This window comes from Callorhinchus milii, unplaced genomic scaffold (assembly GCF_018977255.1).
Source record: "Callorhinchus milii isolate IMCB2004 unplaced genomic scaffold, IMCB_Cmil_1.0 Scaffold6, whole genome shotgun sequence".
Taxonomy (NCBI): Eukaryota; Metazoa; Chordata; class Chondrichthyes; order Chimaeriformes; family Callorhinchidae; genus Callorhinchus; species Callorhinchus milii.
In genome coordinates, this window is record NW_024704747.1 from 27,623,313 (window position 1) to 27,638,576 (window position 15,264).

Here is a 15,264-nt window from a genome sequence, read left to right on the forward strand (position 1 = left end):
CAATTAATCCAGTTTGATCAACATCTGCAAAATCTGGATCTTTCCCATAAGTTACTTCACAGTTCTCAAAGGCTTGATCAGGCAGTGAGATAAAGCCAACACATTATGGGAATCTCAGAGTGAGAATTAGGGAAGCATCCGTCTTACAGAAGTGGGGAAAAAACAAGCTAAAACTACTTGCACAATACAAGTCATCTCTCACATTACAGGATAATAAGTAGTTTACGTTTGTCCAGCAGTTGAACATTGCTGGGGTTACTTCAGTAACGAGATTCTCCAAACACCAAACTACGCAGTCAATTCACTTTACACTGAATTATGTGAAGCGCTTTGAGACATCCCAATGATGTGATAAGGCTCTATATCAAACACAAGGATTATTATTATACATTATCATATTTAGCAGTTTTTAATGTGGTTGCCCATTATTCGCATATTATAACTCTTTCAAGTCTTGGATTTGAAAGGACCTTTTAAAACGTGCAACTAACTTTTGATATATATGTGTGCAGAACAGATTGAGCATCCATTGCAAACTCCATTCAATGTTCCATTAAGTTGGTATTTCACCAAGTCCCACCAGAGAACAAACCAGGGGCACCAGGCGTACTTCTCAAATGAAACTTGAAAGAGATTTTCAATCAGTCAGATGTTCCAGTTGGAAATGCTAGCTGGCTTCTGAGATCCAACTGCCCTTGAACGCTTTGGGAGAGAGGCCTTTCATCTTGATTTGAAACTTTCCTGTTAAATTTGCCAATGCAATCCCTTTCATCTTTTACAATTGGTTACTCTCCACTTAAATAATTAAATGGGTTCAGCGGTAAATTTTTTCCCCTTAAACTCAGAGATCTGTTTAGTCTAAGAAGCTCCCAACACCGCAGTGATTTTTGTACAGTACACCCTTTTATAATGTTTCCTGGGTTACTTGCACAATCAAAACGATTAAAGGACACTTTAAAGACATTGTTTAAGCAGACACGATGAATGGATAACAGTTTTGAGACAGCTCAACCACGTGATAATAATAATAATTATTATTATAAGGCGCTAGATCAAATGCAAGGATGATTATTAATCTTTACAAATTTTGGTGTTCGTGAAGGCAAGTGGAGAGGGAAAGCATTGTGTTTTACTCTCATGCATCTGTGTCAACATTAAGCAACAACAACAACAACAAGATTCCATTTATAAAGCGCCTTTCACGTCAGGAGGACGTCCCAAGCACTCTCAATTCATTTGGAAAATTACAAGATGGAGAGTAAAACTCCCTCTGCCCAATCTCAGAAGAATATTGCCTCCACCCTTGTCCACAGCAGCCATCCTCGTTGCCTGTAGGAGATCTGAATAGAATTACTGGCAGTTTTATTCTCTGAGCCTGTTCCCATGAAGAGCTGAGTTGCGACTGCCAAACATGTCCACTTAGGATTCCTGCAACTGGCAGCAAAAGACTATTATCCCATCAGTCTGGGTGGGAACCTGACCTCCAGTACAACACAGTTGAATGAATAGTGACAGAGTACATGTCCACTGCAGCAACAGTCGACTGGGCAGATATATAATGTTGATCGTTCTAATATTTCCCCCCCGTCCTGGTGCATGCTTCCAGCAGGCAGCTGAACACGAGGTTATCTGAAGGACTACTGCTTTCCAACAAACAGATAAAAACATCTATAATAATTGGCTGCCGCGTTTCGCCCACAAAATATACAATCAATTCACTTGACAGTATATTCTGTGAAGTGCTTTGAGACAGCTCGAAGACGTGATAAGGCGCTATATCAAATGCAAGGATTAATTATTATTAAAATAAACTGATGGTTGGATTATATCCGATTCTTAATTGTGAAGCAGTCATTCAACAGAACTGTCATGTCTCGGTTTTCACCATACTTATAGCTTCCTTATTTATGAAATTTACCAACACAAATTAAATTTGTTTGGACTCATTTTGCTGCAAAGTACAATTCACCTTTCTAAAACTATTCCTATCGTTCTAAATACCCATTCCCTTTAGCCTCAACTCACTATTTAAAAGGAAATTAAGAAAAACCCCGTGAAAACCTCCACACTGAAATTTTCCTCCTTGCTGTACAGATCAGAAATTGAATTGAAACTGACACAAACAGGAACGTTCTGCTACAAAAGCACAAACCAGCTCAATTTGCTGCTAATGTTGTGATTTGGCTGAAAGTTAAGCACATGTTGCAATCAACTTGTGTATGAAAGCAAATGCTCCATTTCCTCATCCAAGATTGATCTGCTGGGTTGAACAATTCACAAACACATTTCGTCTTAATCAAAGGGACTTTGCAAATATAAAACACCAGAGGATTTACAAAGACTAGCCAATAGTCATTTTCAATTAGGTTGGCTTTCAGCATCTCTTCACGTTTCAGGTTAATCTGGTTAGGGCTCTTAGGCAAAGACAACAAAAGTTTTGCCCACAAAATACAGAGTCAATTCACTTTACAATATTCTCCGAAGCGCTTTGAGATGTCTCAAAGACGTATATCGAATGCAAGGATTATTAATTTTATATTACTGTTAAAACTGTAACCCTGGAAAGATTCCAATTCAAGAGATGTAAGCAAGAACACACAATGAATTGGCACAGACAAGATCACAAAAGGTTACTTAACTGCCATTGCTCATTTATGCCTGGAGTTGCAGTCACAAGCACAAACTACTGTTGGTGAAAGCATCTGGTTTGTATTGTTTAAAAAAAATCATATTCTTTCCACAGATTTTCCTCGGAGAGAGAGTAAACTGATTACACATTCACCTGGATTCCAAAGATAACAAACTTTAAAAACTCAACTGGTGTCAATTCAACATTGAGTTGTGCCTTATTCAGCCCCGAATGGCTACGTTTCACAGCTACTATTTCCCAACTGCACAGAGCAAGTCATCATTCTTTAACTACGCTGGTCCCCAGAAGCTTCAATTCTAATCTTAGGACGTAAATCCTTTTGGAAAAAAAACAAGGTTGAATCAGCAAAGCATTATAATTATAATTCCACTTTGCCAACAAGACTTTCAGTGGCTCTCGACTCAGTCAAACACCTACCTCTCACCTGCTGTGGCTCTCACAGTACAGAAACACCAACAATAGATTGTTACACCACATGCGTCATGATAGCCACTCCAGAGAGAGAAGGTGGGGCTATATATATGGCAGATGTGACAAGAATAACCACTGAATAATAATACCACGGGGAACAATAAGAAGACATCCACACCTGTGCAAATAAAATTAAAATTCATTGAAAGCAAAACTACCATGACTGAAGCCAACTACTGTTCCCAATTTCGGGGAAAGGAAAAATTGTGGGAACTACAGCAAGGGAATTGTTGGCTCTGCAAGTAAGTGATTACAGTAAATTGGGTTCAAGAGGACGTCTTAAAGGTTAACTCACTGATACCAAAGAGTTGCCATATATCAGTGAGAAGCTTGGCCTCGCCCCACTCTACCTCTGCGACCTCTTAACCCCCAACCAACCGGCCCACTCCCTCCGCTCAGCCGGCTCCGGCTGCTTCACGTCCCCCGACCTACCCGCCCCACCATTGGCGGGAGAGCCTTCAGCCACTCTGCCCCCAACCTCTGGAATTCCATCCCCCAGTCACTCCGCCTCGCCCCCTCCTTAGCCTCCTTCAAGTCCCGCCTCAAGATCCTCCTTTTCGACCATTCCATCGGCCACCCCCATCCCCTCCCTTCGCCCCCCACCCCCGACCCCAGCTCGGGTCTGAAATGCTGTCACTGTCCAGCGCCTTGGGACGTCCTCCCAACGTGAAAGGCGCTGTACCAATGTAATCTTTTTGTTGTTGTTGTTGTTGTTGGAGAGTATAACAGTGATGGAGCCTGACCCCGAGCCAGAGGGGTAGGAGGAAGGAGGTGACCGTAAGCACGGTCAACGACAAAAGTCATCAAGTGAGATCTGAAAATGAAGAAGGGGGCAAGGAGGGATCGAGGGAGTGAGTTCCAAAGTTTCGGGACGTAGTGGCTGAAGGCACGGCCGCCGATGGTGGAGCAGAGGTGATGAGGGACAAGCAGGAGACCGGAGCCAGCCGAGCGGATGTGGCGGGTGGTGGATTGGTGAGTAAGTAGGTGAGAGTAAGATGATACCAGGGCGTGAAGGGATTTATAGACAAATGTGAGGTTCTTGAAGTTGATCGGTTCTGTGATAGTTAGCCAGCGGAGCCTGGTGTGATGGGGGCACGGAGTTAGAGCGGGTGAATATGTGGGCAGTGGAGTTTTGAATTGGCTGTGATTCTGTGAACAAGATGACAGAACATGAGCGGAGTCACAGCTGCAGGAGGAGAAGCAGATTTTAATGTCATCTGCATTACCTGTGGCTGCGGATGGCGTCACCTAGATGGCGCATGTAAATAAAGAGAAAGCTCTACTATAGATTATGTGCCAACATTACTAGAATATGATGGTGGGCGCCTCTGTATTGGCATCTACTTTAGTCTGTAAAATGGACTTTGTGTCAAGTTGATGTTATTTCGAAAAATAGATTTTGGTATCAGTGTGATGGCTTCTCGGGACTATTTTTGAGCTCCCACTCAGCAATCACTCCCATCACGTCAGACATGTGTAGAGACTCGAAATCCAAGCTGTGCATGGGGAGCGAAATTATTAACTAACTCAATTAAAGACGCGTGGTTCGTATTGAAAATATGCCACATTCCTTTCACAGCTGTACTAATCTCCGTTCTACAGGGTTGTGGATTAACCAGATCGTCAAATAATTACTGTTGCTAACCACAGTATTTTTTATTAAAAAAATGAATTCTGCTTCTTCTCCATCCCTGATCTGGTGGGTGAACTTTCTGCTTCGAAGGCAAGGGATTTCTTGTTTCCGTGAAACACATCACACTGACTCGCTCAACTAAACAATGATCAATATGGGCTGCTCGAGGACAGCGGAATCGAATAATAGAGCAGGATCTCAGTGGAATGAAGAATGTTCACATTTTGTCCCACCTGAAGTAAATGCTAAATAAGGAAGGAGCCATTTCATTGGCAACAATCATAGAATCATACAATCTTACAACACAGAGGGAAGCCATTCGGCCCATCATACCTGTGCTGGTCCTTTGGAAGAGCTACCAACTAGTCCTACTCCCCCGCTCTTTCTCCATATCCTCGCAAGTTTTTCCTTCGCAAGTACCTGTCTGATTCCCTTTTGAAGATTGGTATTGAATCAATTGCCATATTTTACAGATTTTAGTATTAAAAGAACAAACATTTCTATTTTGATTTTTCAGGTCAATGCTTCAGTGATTCTCTCTCCTCCACCCCCGTCCCCCTACCCGCCACCCCACCAAGGTTGGCCTTTCAGTAGAGTGGGCCAGATAAGACTGTCGCTGTAAATCCCTTACTTTCATTAAAGTGGATCCCATTTAAACATTCAAGAAAACTTGACACGTAACTGGTGCATCACTGGGGATTTCAACAGTTCATTCATCTCAAAGAGGCATTGTCTGACTCTGCACTGAATTTACATCAGCAGTCTCGCACTTTCGTCAGTGCTCCACAGTGGTCTAAATGATAAATTGTTTCAAGGGTTTTCAATGTTCTTACCACAGGACACAATTAGGCCACAAGCTACCCTGAAGTGAATTGAAAAAAAAACTAGGTCAACAGATATCATCATGAAATCCTCACAAACGTAGGAACAGGAGGCGGCCATTCAGCCCTTCGAGCCTGTTCCGCCATTCTATTAGATCATAGCTGATCCGTACCTCAACTCCAATGACCCGCCTTTGCCTCATATCCCTTGATATGCTTATCTAACAAAAATCTATCCACTTCAGGGAATAAAAAAATGATGTCTCATAAAGCAACCGCATTTGCTGATATTTCTAACTTGAGAATGGTATTGCACACAAGCTGTGATTCAACGGGGGCAGGAAAACGTTTTCTAATTGGGTGCAGTTTTTTCCATATGTAATTTTAATAGAACAGTACAGGTGCATTGGGTTCGTGGACAAATCCATGCTATAAGTTTGCATTGGATGTAAAAGCTCTCTGCTTGACAAACAACAAAATAGACTCTTTCCTTAAAACTCCAATTTCTAATTCCAATTCCAATTGCAATTTCTATCCTTGTGAAAGCTGATAGATTGAATTGTCGTTGAAGTTGCAATGGGAAGTAAAATATAGTGTCTGTAAAGGGTGTGTGCATATCGAATCCTGCAGATCTCCAGGTGTGTGCAGTATTGATCCACAAAAGCTAACCCAAGGCAATCTCTGCCTAGTCCATTGGCATTTTCTCCGCAGCTTATTGCAATGCAACAATTGGGGCTCCTATCTGGGATTTATCTGGTCTGTATGTGTCACTCAGCATCATCTCACACTTTGATATATTTAGCCACAATCAAAGAAGAAAAATCTCAACGTTATGACTTAGACAATGCTCTACTATTACGAGGAGCTAGTAACACAAAGCAAAGTAATTATATAGACTTCTATGCACCTAGTAGTTCGATTTCATTTGAAGAGTGAAGGTAAATGTAGGCTAACATTTCAGAAATCCACAAGTCTTTTCCATGTGGAGGAGGAAAAACAAAAGAATTGTTTTTCTCTGACATAAACATTTCCAGCTGTCCGCAAAGGAATTGCCAGAGCATTACAGTACGCATCAGGATTCCATCCTTATGACTTTAAAGCCAATTTCAAGGCTATTGGCTGAAGACTGCACTTCTGCAGGACACTGTACATGTGCACATGGCTTAAATGAGGGAATTTATAGTAAACAAATTTCTTGGCAAAATGCTTTGCAGCAAAACATCCACAAGGCTCCACGATACACTTACTAACTTCATCAAGTGAATCGTGTGACAATTAATGAGAATAGCTCAGAGCCTAAAGTGGATGTGCGGGGAATTGGGAAACAGCCGTCCCAATGGAAAGATAACATTATTCTGTTTAATTATGCACTGCTAGTGTAACATTAAAGGGTCCGGCCATCAACTGATGCAATAGAGCAAGAGGAAAAAGATCAATTGTCTTATTTTTTTTAATACAAAAACAATGCCTTACCTGTCCTTGATGAGGAAAAGCTAACGAGCTAAGAATATTTGCCATTGCCCCCAGAGTTCGGATAGTAACCCCAGGACTCAGCTGAAAGTCCTTCATGCTTTTACAACTGTTGCCAGCACTCTATTTGATACCGTTGTGCGATGTGCTGTGTGCTGAGCTCCAGCAGATCTGTCGTTGCATATGAGGCTGTGTTTAAGCCAAGAACGGCTACGATGTGGAGCCCCTCCTGAGACACGGAGCAGATCTAACACCGCCAATCATTGGATCAGCAGTACCAATCAAGCCAAACCTCCGAAAACTTCACAGCTTCCCTCTCTGCTAAACAAAGCCTCGTGTTCGAAAATAAAAACGGAACATCTGCTTTAATTCATGTGAAGTTACACAATGACACTAGTTTTGAGATGCTTCAGAGAGAAAGGCAGCAGGGATTTAACTCTCCCAGCTTAAAGTGGCATGACGATTCAAAACATTTAGCAAACAAAGCAAATCTTTTCATTGAAGGATGAAGGAGTCAGAAAATGTGATGTGGGTTATTAATAACCCGTGCTTGTAATTGTAATTCATTTGCCTCCGAGAGATTCTGAAATAAGACGATTTTAAATATTTGAAGGATTGATTCAAATATTTGAACGAATGATTTCAATGATCCCATAAGCTTTCTTCTGTCAATTCCTAGACACACATGAGCTGTGTTTATACAGTGTCCTTGCACGTTTAGTGGTGAATTGCTGGAATTTCGACAGCAATTTCCCGCTAAGTGTTTTTGTTCTTGCTCCTCCCTACCTATGTGACCTAGTACAACAGTAACATGCATTTAAATAGCGCCCTTCACGCCAGTCGGCGTCTCGGAGCGCTAAAAATGAATAACATACCAACCTTTCTGCTCCCTTCGCTCGACGGGCACTGGTCTGTTTCATGTCCCCCGCCTTGCCAACCCCAACATTGGCAGTCGGGCCTTCAGCTTTTCTGTCCCCACTCTCTGGAACTCCATCCCGGAATCCCTCCAACTCACCCACCCCCTCCTTTGCCTCCTTCAAGGCTCGTTTCAAGACTTTCCTCTTTGATTGCGTTTTCGGCCACCCCCCCTTCTTCTTCAACCGCGCCTCCCTACGTGGAAGGCGCTGCACAAATGTAATTTGTTGTTTTTGTTGTTGTTTAAACATGGACGTGTTCCTTTTGGAGTCCGAATGATAGAACCCACACCATTACCTTTCTTTAGCCCTACAATTTATTACAGGAACAGAATTGGCAGTCAGTGTCCACTTGATGATTGAAAGGGGCCAGTCTGCTACTACAAACAAGGTGACATAAAGCTGAAATAAATCCTTTTTAGTGCAAAAAAATCACAGAATATGAAAAGAGAACCCTGCTCACGTCTCTGTTTACTTAGCAGCAAGTAGGGGTAATAATTCTTTCCAAAAAAAAATAATAAATTCGTCATTTTAATCCAAGACTGTTTGTGGGACACTGCTGCACGCAATTGGCTGCCACGTTTTGCCCACAAAATATATAGTCAATTCACTCTTTGAGACGTCTCGAAGACGTGATAAGGCGCAATATCAAATGCAAGGATTATTATTATTATTACTAACACATTATGCCACACGCTGGTAAGGCTTGGATTTACATCGGCATTCCCAATAAGCTGGTTTCTCGATCGAACCAACAACAACTTTAATTTATTTAGCTTTAGTTTCGGGACGTAGTGCCTGGAATATTTAGACAACCGATACTTGACACAAATTAAGTTTCAATTGTAACTATTGATTAAGCTTTCAATGTATATTGGAACAATCATGATAATCACCTTTTTTCAACTCACTGGAAGGATTTTAAACGTAAGAGGTTTCGCTGTTGGGACTTAAACCGAGGTTGTGGCTGCACACTGTGTCTCGACAGAGGCAATGCCAAAAGTATGTGACTAATAGACTCCTGCTGTTCCCGAGTTCCACCTGTTCCTATCAGATTCCAGTTGGTATGGAGCCTCCTACAATTGCTCTGTGCTGTTTACCTTCTGTCACAACACCCTATATTGTACTGCTGCAGTCTCAGCTTACGTAATAACTCCACAACACGCTCTCTCCACGCACTATTGTTATTAACTGGAGAAGCAGAACTAATGTCCCATTTGCCATGCCTGTACACAGAGAAAGGGTCAGTGCAAACACGCGACAAGGATATCTGGGGCTTGGAGGGCATATGTGTTTTTGCAGCTTTGACACACGCACACCACACACACACTTTTCAGTCACGAGATAAAAATTAAGTTTGTGAAAGCTGGACTGATTTTCTTCACTCTCCCCCAGCCCAAGGACACTGAAGTTGACTGGATTGCCGCAACTGGCTCAGTCAAGCAGTCGCTTCACTGGAGTATTCCTATGAAGAATTCTACAATAATTAACATCTACCTGAACAGGCAGACGGGACATCGATTTGACGTCTCATCCGAAGAACGACACATGAGTCACTTCTTCAACACTTCAATGGAATGTCAGCCTCGTCTCCGAGCACAAAGGCCCCAATGTCGGGCTTGAACTCAAACCTTCTGAGTCAGAATTCTGTAAATCTTTTCTTGAAATAATATTATATACTTAACCTCATTAAATGAACAGTTCAGGGAAGACAACAGAACTCACACTGACCAGCATTCCCACACTGCCTCCTATCCTTAAAGTTTAAGATGTAGCTGTGCGCTTTAGTTTAGTTTTCTTTTAAATTTATATATGACCACGACACACACACCAGGTCGAAGAAAGGAAGAAACGTAAAGCAAAAGGCCATGTGAGAGACATGGATATCGAAGTGTGGTGTGCAGTCAGGCCAGGACAGAAATAGGTCAACGTATGATTCAAAAAAAATACACATCAATCATATTACTAAATAAACCTTTTCATCAGTTACTAATAAGGTTGTGGAAGGGAGGAGGTTTCTGCTCATTACTTTCATGCCCTGACACTCATATGTATCATTAGTTTTGTTATCCTGCCTCAATCACCACTCCTGTAACTATTGCTCAGCATGCCTCATGTGCTCTTACTCGTCATCACTTAACTAATCGACTTTATTCATGAAACCTCCAGCAGAGCTCCAAGAATAAAATAAAGCGCTTGGATTTGAAGACGTACTGCAAACAAAGACGACGGGGGAAAATGGTTTAGAGCGAGTAGATCAGTTTGCACGTCAGCTTCTCTGACAGCTTGGTGCACTCGATTTTGCCAAATGTCTTTCTCTCCCCGTGTGAAGTGTAAAGATTATACAAAAGGGACCTCCTTGTGCAATGCAATACATAACCTGATCTGCAGCTGGTAACATTCACAGGTTTTAGTTAACTTTGCAGACTGGGTCGATGCCAGGTGATCAATTCTAAGTGAGTGTTTCTTTCACTCTTGATCACTTTGCACTTCATCACCTGCAACTTAGCAAGGTCTGGCTCAACAGGAAAACACACAAAGAAACAAAGTAAGTGCTCTTTGTGGAAGGTTAGTCATTTTGGAAAATGCTTTAGACACCCTTAACGGCAAGGTGCCGTACATTGTAATAAAGTAATAAATTAATTATTATTATTATTAAACAAATTCATATTTACAAAGTCTACGCAAACTGTTTCTACACTACTAAAATGACGAACAGTTAATGAGTCAGCATCCCGTTGACTGAATGTGTATCAACCCACGTTAGTGTTACATATGAACAAAATGATGCCCCGACCACCAAGTTCTATTTGACGAAAACTTTCAATTGGATTGAAATTGGAGTCCTTTTTTAAAAGGAATAAGCATTTAACACTGAAAAAAAATCCTCATAGAGCAATCAATATTTAGGTCAAGGTAGCAGCAAGAAGGTCATTGAAAATATGAATGCTTGTTGAGGTCACTAAAATGACATTACATAAACTCATTACATTTATCTGACAGCAGCACAAGTGAATTCTAGCTTTCAGTTTGAGATCCAAATTTTTTGCTTGATATTGATGATTAAATCCAGTGCGATAGGTCATAACAGCACAAAAAGTTTGGCTGAAAGGCCCTTTGATACTTTTGATCGCATCCTTCCAGAATATAACCAACCATACCAACTTCCAATTAGAGTATTAAACCATTTCTTAACTAAATCCACTGGGTGTTAGGGGGAAGGAATCATTCAGTAGAAACAATTGGAAATTGGGCTGTACTCACAGTGATTACAATGTGCTTATCTTCACATGATCTAAAAAGGTCAGACCAATTCTTTGCATACCCGTTAAAGCATAGATTAAATGTGGTCGAATAATGGGTACCCCATAAACTGACACTTACTTTATCGCTGTCCATGGTGTTCTGTGAAGTTCTTGAGGCGATGGAGATGGTGTCTGGCTGACTGCTGCCATCTCCCTGACTGTCTCCATCGTCTCCCATATCCCTGAGGATCAAAGAAACAGAAGAAAAGTACTGAGTGACTGGGGCCTTTCCACAACCCAAGAGGTACAAATTGGAACAAACCAACAAAGGTCATTTAAGTATCGTTGGGAATGCAGTTTGGTTACACCTGACAATGAGGGTATTTGTAGAAAACTCAAAATATGATTAAGGGGCACTGCTTCAGCAAGAGGGGAAGAAAGCAAAATCCAAGAAATAGAGAAGAAATAGTTGAGAAGTAAATACAAAACATATCTGCCTAGAACCAGGAGCCAGAAAAAATAATTAAATATATATCTCTCTGTGTATGCATATGCAGGTGAATCCCCATTGTAGCATCTTCTGAAATAGCACTGCCTCACAGCTTGGTCACTGAGACACTGGCGATCCATATAGATACACACTCACACACCTCGATAATTGAGGGGGTAAAATGTAGAACAAATCTACACAACCACTATTTCAGTGAGTGAATAGTGAACCTGTGGAACAGGCTCCCCAGGGAGACGGTTGAAGCAGGAAGTCTTGATTCTTTCAAACATAGATTAGATAGTTTTCTTTCTTTCTGGAAATAACATTGTGGGATACGGTACATAGGGAGTTCGGGACATATGTGCATGAGACCACCAGGAAGGCGGATTAGATGGACCTTGGTCTTTTTTCGTCTAGCATTTCTTATGTTCTTAAAAGAGAATAATAAAAAATAATGAAAACTTTTGCCTGTTGGTATTATTATCACTCAGTAACGTGCTCGGCAGCCAGCTGAGAACATCAGTCTAAACTCCATCACAGCAACTTATGGAATAATGGGTCAGTGGCTGCACCACAATGTCATTATGTCGTCTGTTTTAAAACAAGCAAATTCACTGGTAAAAAAAATCATATGAAAATGTATACGAGAACCAGGTGCTTTATAAAGGAATAGGGACACCAGTGAATCAGGGCTGCCTGGCTTTCTCAACCTTTGACTTAAGTACTGGCTTTCATATATAGTTTTCCAATCACGTAAAGTCACCCTCTATGGAGTGACAAAAGAATTTATTTGTGGAAGCGAGTGAGTGTGTTTCTGGAGAAGGGGGTGAGGCTCCCTGTGGCCCTTGGCTTGTACGTTAATCGGGTCACGATGTAAGTTGTTCTTTTTGTTTTTATATAACTCACCACAAAGTGAAATGGTTCTTCCTTGCAATGTTCAAACAGTGCCTAATCATGTGAAAGCAAGTGGGACAGTTTTAGTGACGTATTTCTGCCCTTTGGTAAGTAAGCCTGTGACTTGAGCTGTGCAGCTGAAGGTGAAATGTAGGGAGGCTTGGCAGCTCACACAGAGGATGTCTGACGGTGCTGCTGGTTCATGTCCAACACAGGAAAATCAAAGGAGGATGCTGTTACATGCGAAACTGAATTATTACACATTTGACGAGGTCTGAAATGCTATGGGGAACAACTGCACACAAGAAGCATTGAAACCTTTTCACGTTATTCCTTTGCCTTGCTGGGGTCTTTGGCAGCTGAATAGGCTCTTTCAATGCTCCTTTCAGGTGAACAGTTCTCTCCTGAATGACCTCACGGATATTCTTAATCCAATCCTGCTTGGTTTCAATGTTGGAGGCCTGGAAAACAAACATTATGTGATCCCATAAGATATTTTTTTATCACCACAGCTGCAATATCAATAAGTCCAAAACACTTGCAGCAGAGAGCATTTAGAGAACACAAGCTGAATTGCAGAGGTAGATTGTCAAATCCATCTGTTTGACCCAGTTAAGGACTGGCTACGGATTTTCAACTTGCAGTTTCTCTTTGTTTCACTATCGGACATCACTTCAATCCAGACGACCTGAGAGTCATTTGTCAGGGCAGTTACAAATATGTGCCATGCGATAACATCATCGAGGAGAAGGTTTGACAAATGCATTCCAAAAAAGTTAAGCTTTTTGTCTAACTGTTTGCAGGACGAGGGTTCCTTTTACATTCGAGTTAAGGCTACAATCTGACATGTTGAAATGATGCAAATGCTTTGAGCAACTGCCAATCTCGTTGCCAGATGCTCTGATCAGATTAAGCTTTCAGAAGAAACAAAAACAGTCCACTTGGCTTCTTCGCCTGCAAAGCCGTTTATCTTTTGTGGATTATTGCGATCCATTCTTTTTGACTTCACACACACACCACACACACGTCTGCACACACAGTTGAAAAGGCAGGGAACAAGTGTGTGTAAGTGGTGATGCTGTTGTCTTCAGATTTGATCACCGTGATCTAGGGCAGTACCAACGGTGTTGTGGATTGAGCTGTAGTTTAAGGACCAGGAACTCATTGGTTCCCATCAGGATTCATGCTGAGTTTGCTGGTCTGGTGTTTGTGGGAAGGGAAGCCAGGAGAGGGGAGAAGGCGGGCTAGACTGTGATACCATCTACAGTCACACTGGCCTGTCGACCCTCACCTCCAAAGCTCAGGTAATGAGATATCAGAAGGCAACCAGTGCTTGTGGATCCAAGTGCCCATTATGATAACCTTGGCAGTGAGTGACAGAGGAAGTCACAAGAGGCCAGACCAGAAACAGCAACATACGCACGTAAGTGGAGAGAACATTAGAAAAATAATTGGACACGCTATTTTTTAACAATTTTTTTTAAATTAACCATGGTTACCGCTGCATGCCACCCCCAGAGCATCTCCGCGGAAAAGTAAATGGCCCACCTCCCTCCCTCCCTATCTCCCTCCCTCCCTATCTCCCTCCCTCCCTATCTCCCTCCCTCCTTGTGCACTAGAAACCATGTTTCTGTGGCCGAAAGAGGGAGAGTGGAACACTGCACAGCAGCAAAACAGTTTTGCTTACTTTGTAGGAACAGTGGCTGAGAATAGTTGGCGTTTCGAGGGAAAGCAGTGAATGGGAAATGGGAAGCTATGGTGAAAGAGAGAGAATAGCAGAGAATCCTTGCCTACATGATACGCATTCTGGAAAAATGCAGATCTGTGATCCTACCACACAGAGGATAGATGTATTCCAAGCGACAAGTCAACACTACCTTCAAGACGGTCTTGTTGTCAGAGGATGGAGTTCTCCCCACCCACAAGGCAAATTTACAGGGGTCACCTTCCACGTGCTCTGTTACCCCTAATTCTGATGTCTGAAAATTGAAAAGATCTATAATAAGTGAATAAAAATGACATTGTTAATCTGTTAGTTAATTAATAATTAATAAGTTAGTCTCGACCACCAATACCTGGTCACATGCATTTATTCAGGCATAATGTTTTTTCATTGTAGAGCCTAAAATGCAGTGTTTATTGAACCTAAGGAACTACTCATTCTGCTTATATAATGGAAAATCACAACTCATGCTTTAGCTTGGAGCACACAAGCTGAGTTTCCAGTCTTTTTAGGGCTACTTGAACCTTTTTCAGGCATCTCAACAACATGATAAAGTATTATATCAAATGCAAGGATTGTTATCATTATTTAATCGTTTCTGTTTTCCTTCAACAACCTGCTAACCATCCAATTCAAACCACATAAAACGAAAAGCAATGAACTCACCAGTAACTTGTGCTTGTAAACATATTTGCTGCGTCCTGAGGAATCCTTGATCTCCTTGCTAAAAACCAAGGACAATTCAAAGAGAAACAAATGCCTTTCACGTCCTTTTCGAATAAGGGATTTCGGGTCCCATACTTGGAAGGAGTCCTGAAGAATCAGCTCACCTTGAACATCGTAATTTTCATCAAACCCTGTGAGCATTTAAACAGATTCATGACAATGTCATACGTATAAAGTATTAGTGAACCTCATGTCAAAGTATAAACTGGACAGAACTAGAATTTTTG

At 41.6% G+C, this 15,264-nt stretch overlaps 1 protein-coding gene across 2 annotated transcripts in view; it reads right to left on the minus strand.

Annotated features, from left to right (window-relative positions):
• The window catches only part of kalrna (kalirin RhoGEF kinase a), a 102,526-nt gene that overhangs the window by 42,860 nt on the left and 44,402 nt on the right, over window positions 1-15,264 (minus strand). Inside the window, exons 22-25 of one of the 2 annotated variants that reach the window (XM_042336312.1) lie at window positions 14,978-15,168; window positions 14,466-14,567; window positions 12,907-13,049; window positions 11,344-11,446 (exon numbers count right to left, since the gene is read on the minus strand). In XM_042336312.1, coding sequence (XP_042192246.1) covers window positions 11,344-11,446; window positions 12,907-13,049; window positions 14,466-14,567; window positions 14,978-15,168 — 539 coding nt within the window. Of the gene's footprint in view, window positions 1-7,048; window positions 7,157-11,343; window positions 11,447-12,906; window positions 13,050-14,465; window positions 14,568-14,977; window positions 15,169-15,264 lie in introns of those variants that run through there. The other variant, XM_042336313.1, reaches the window with a different exon arrangement.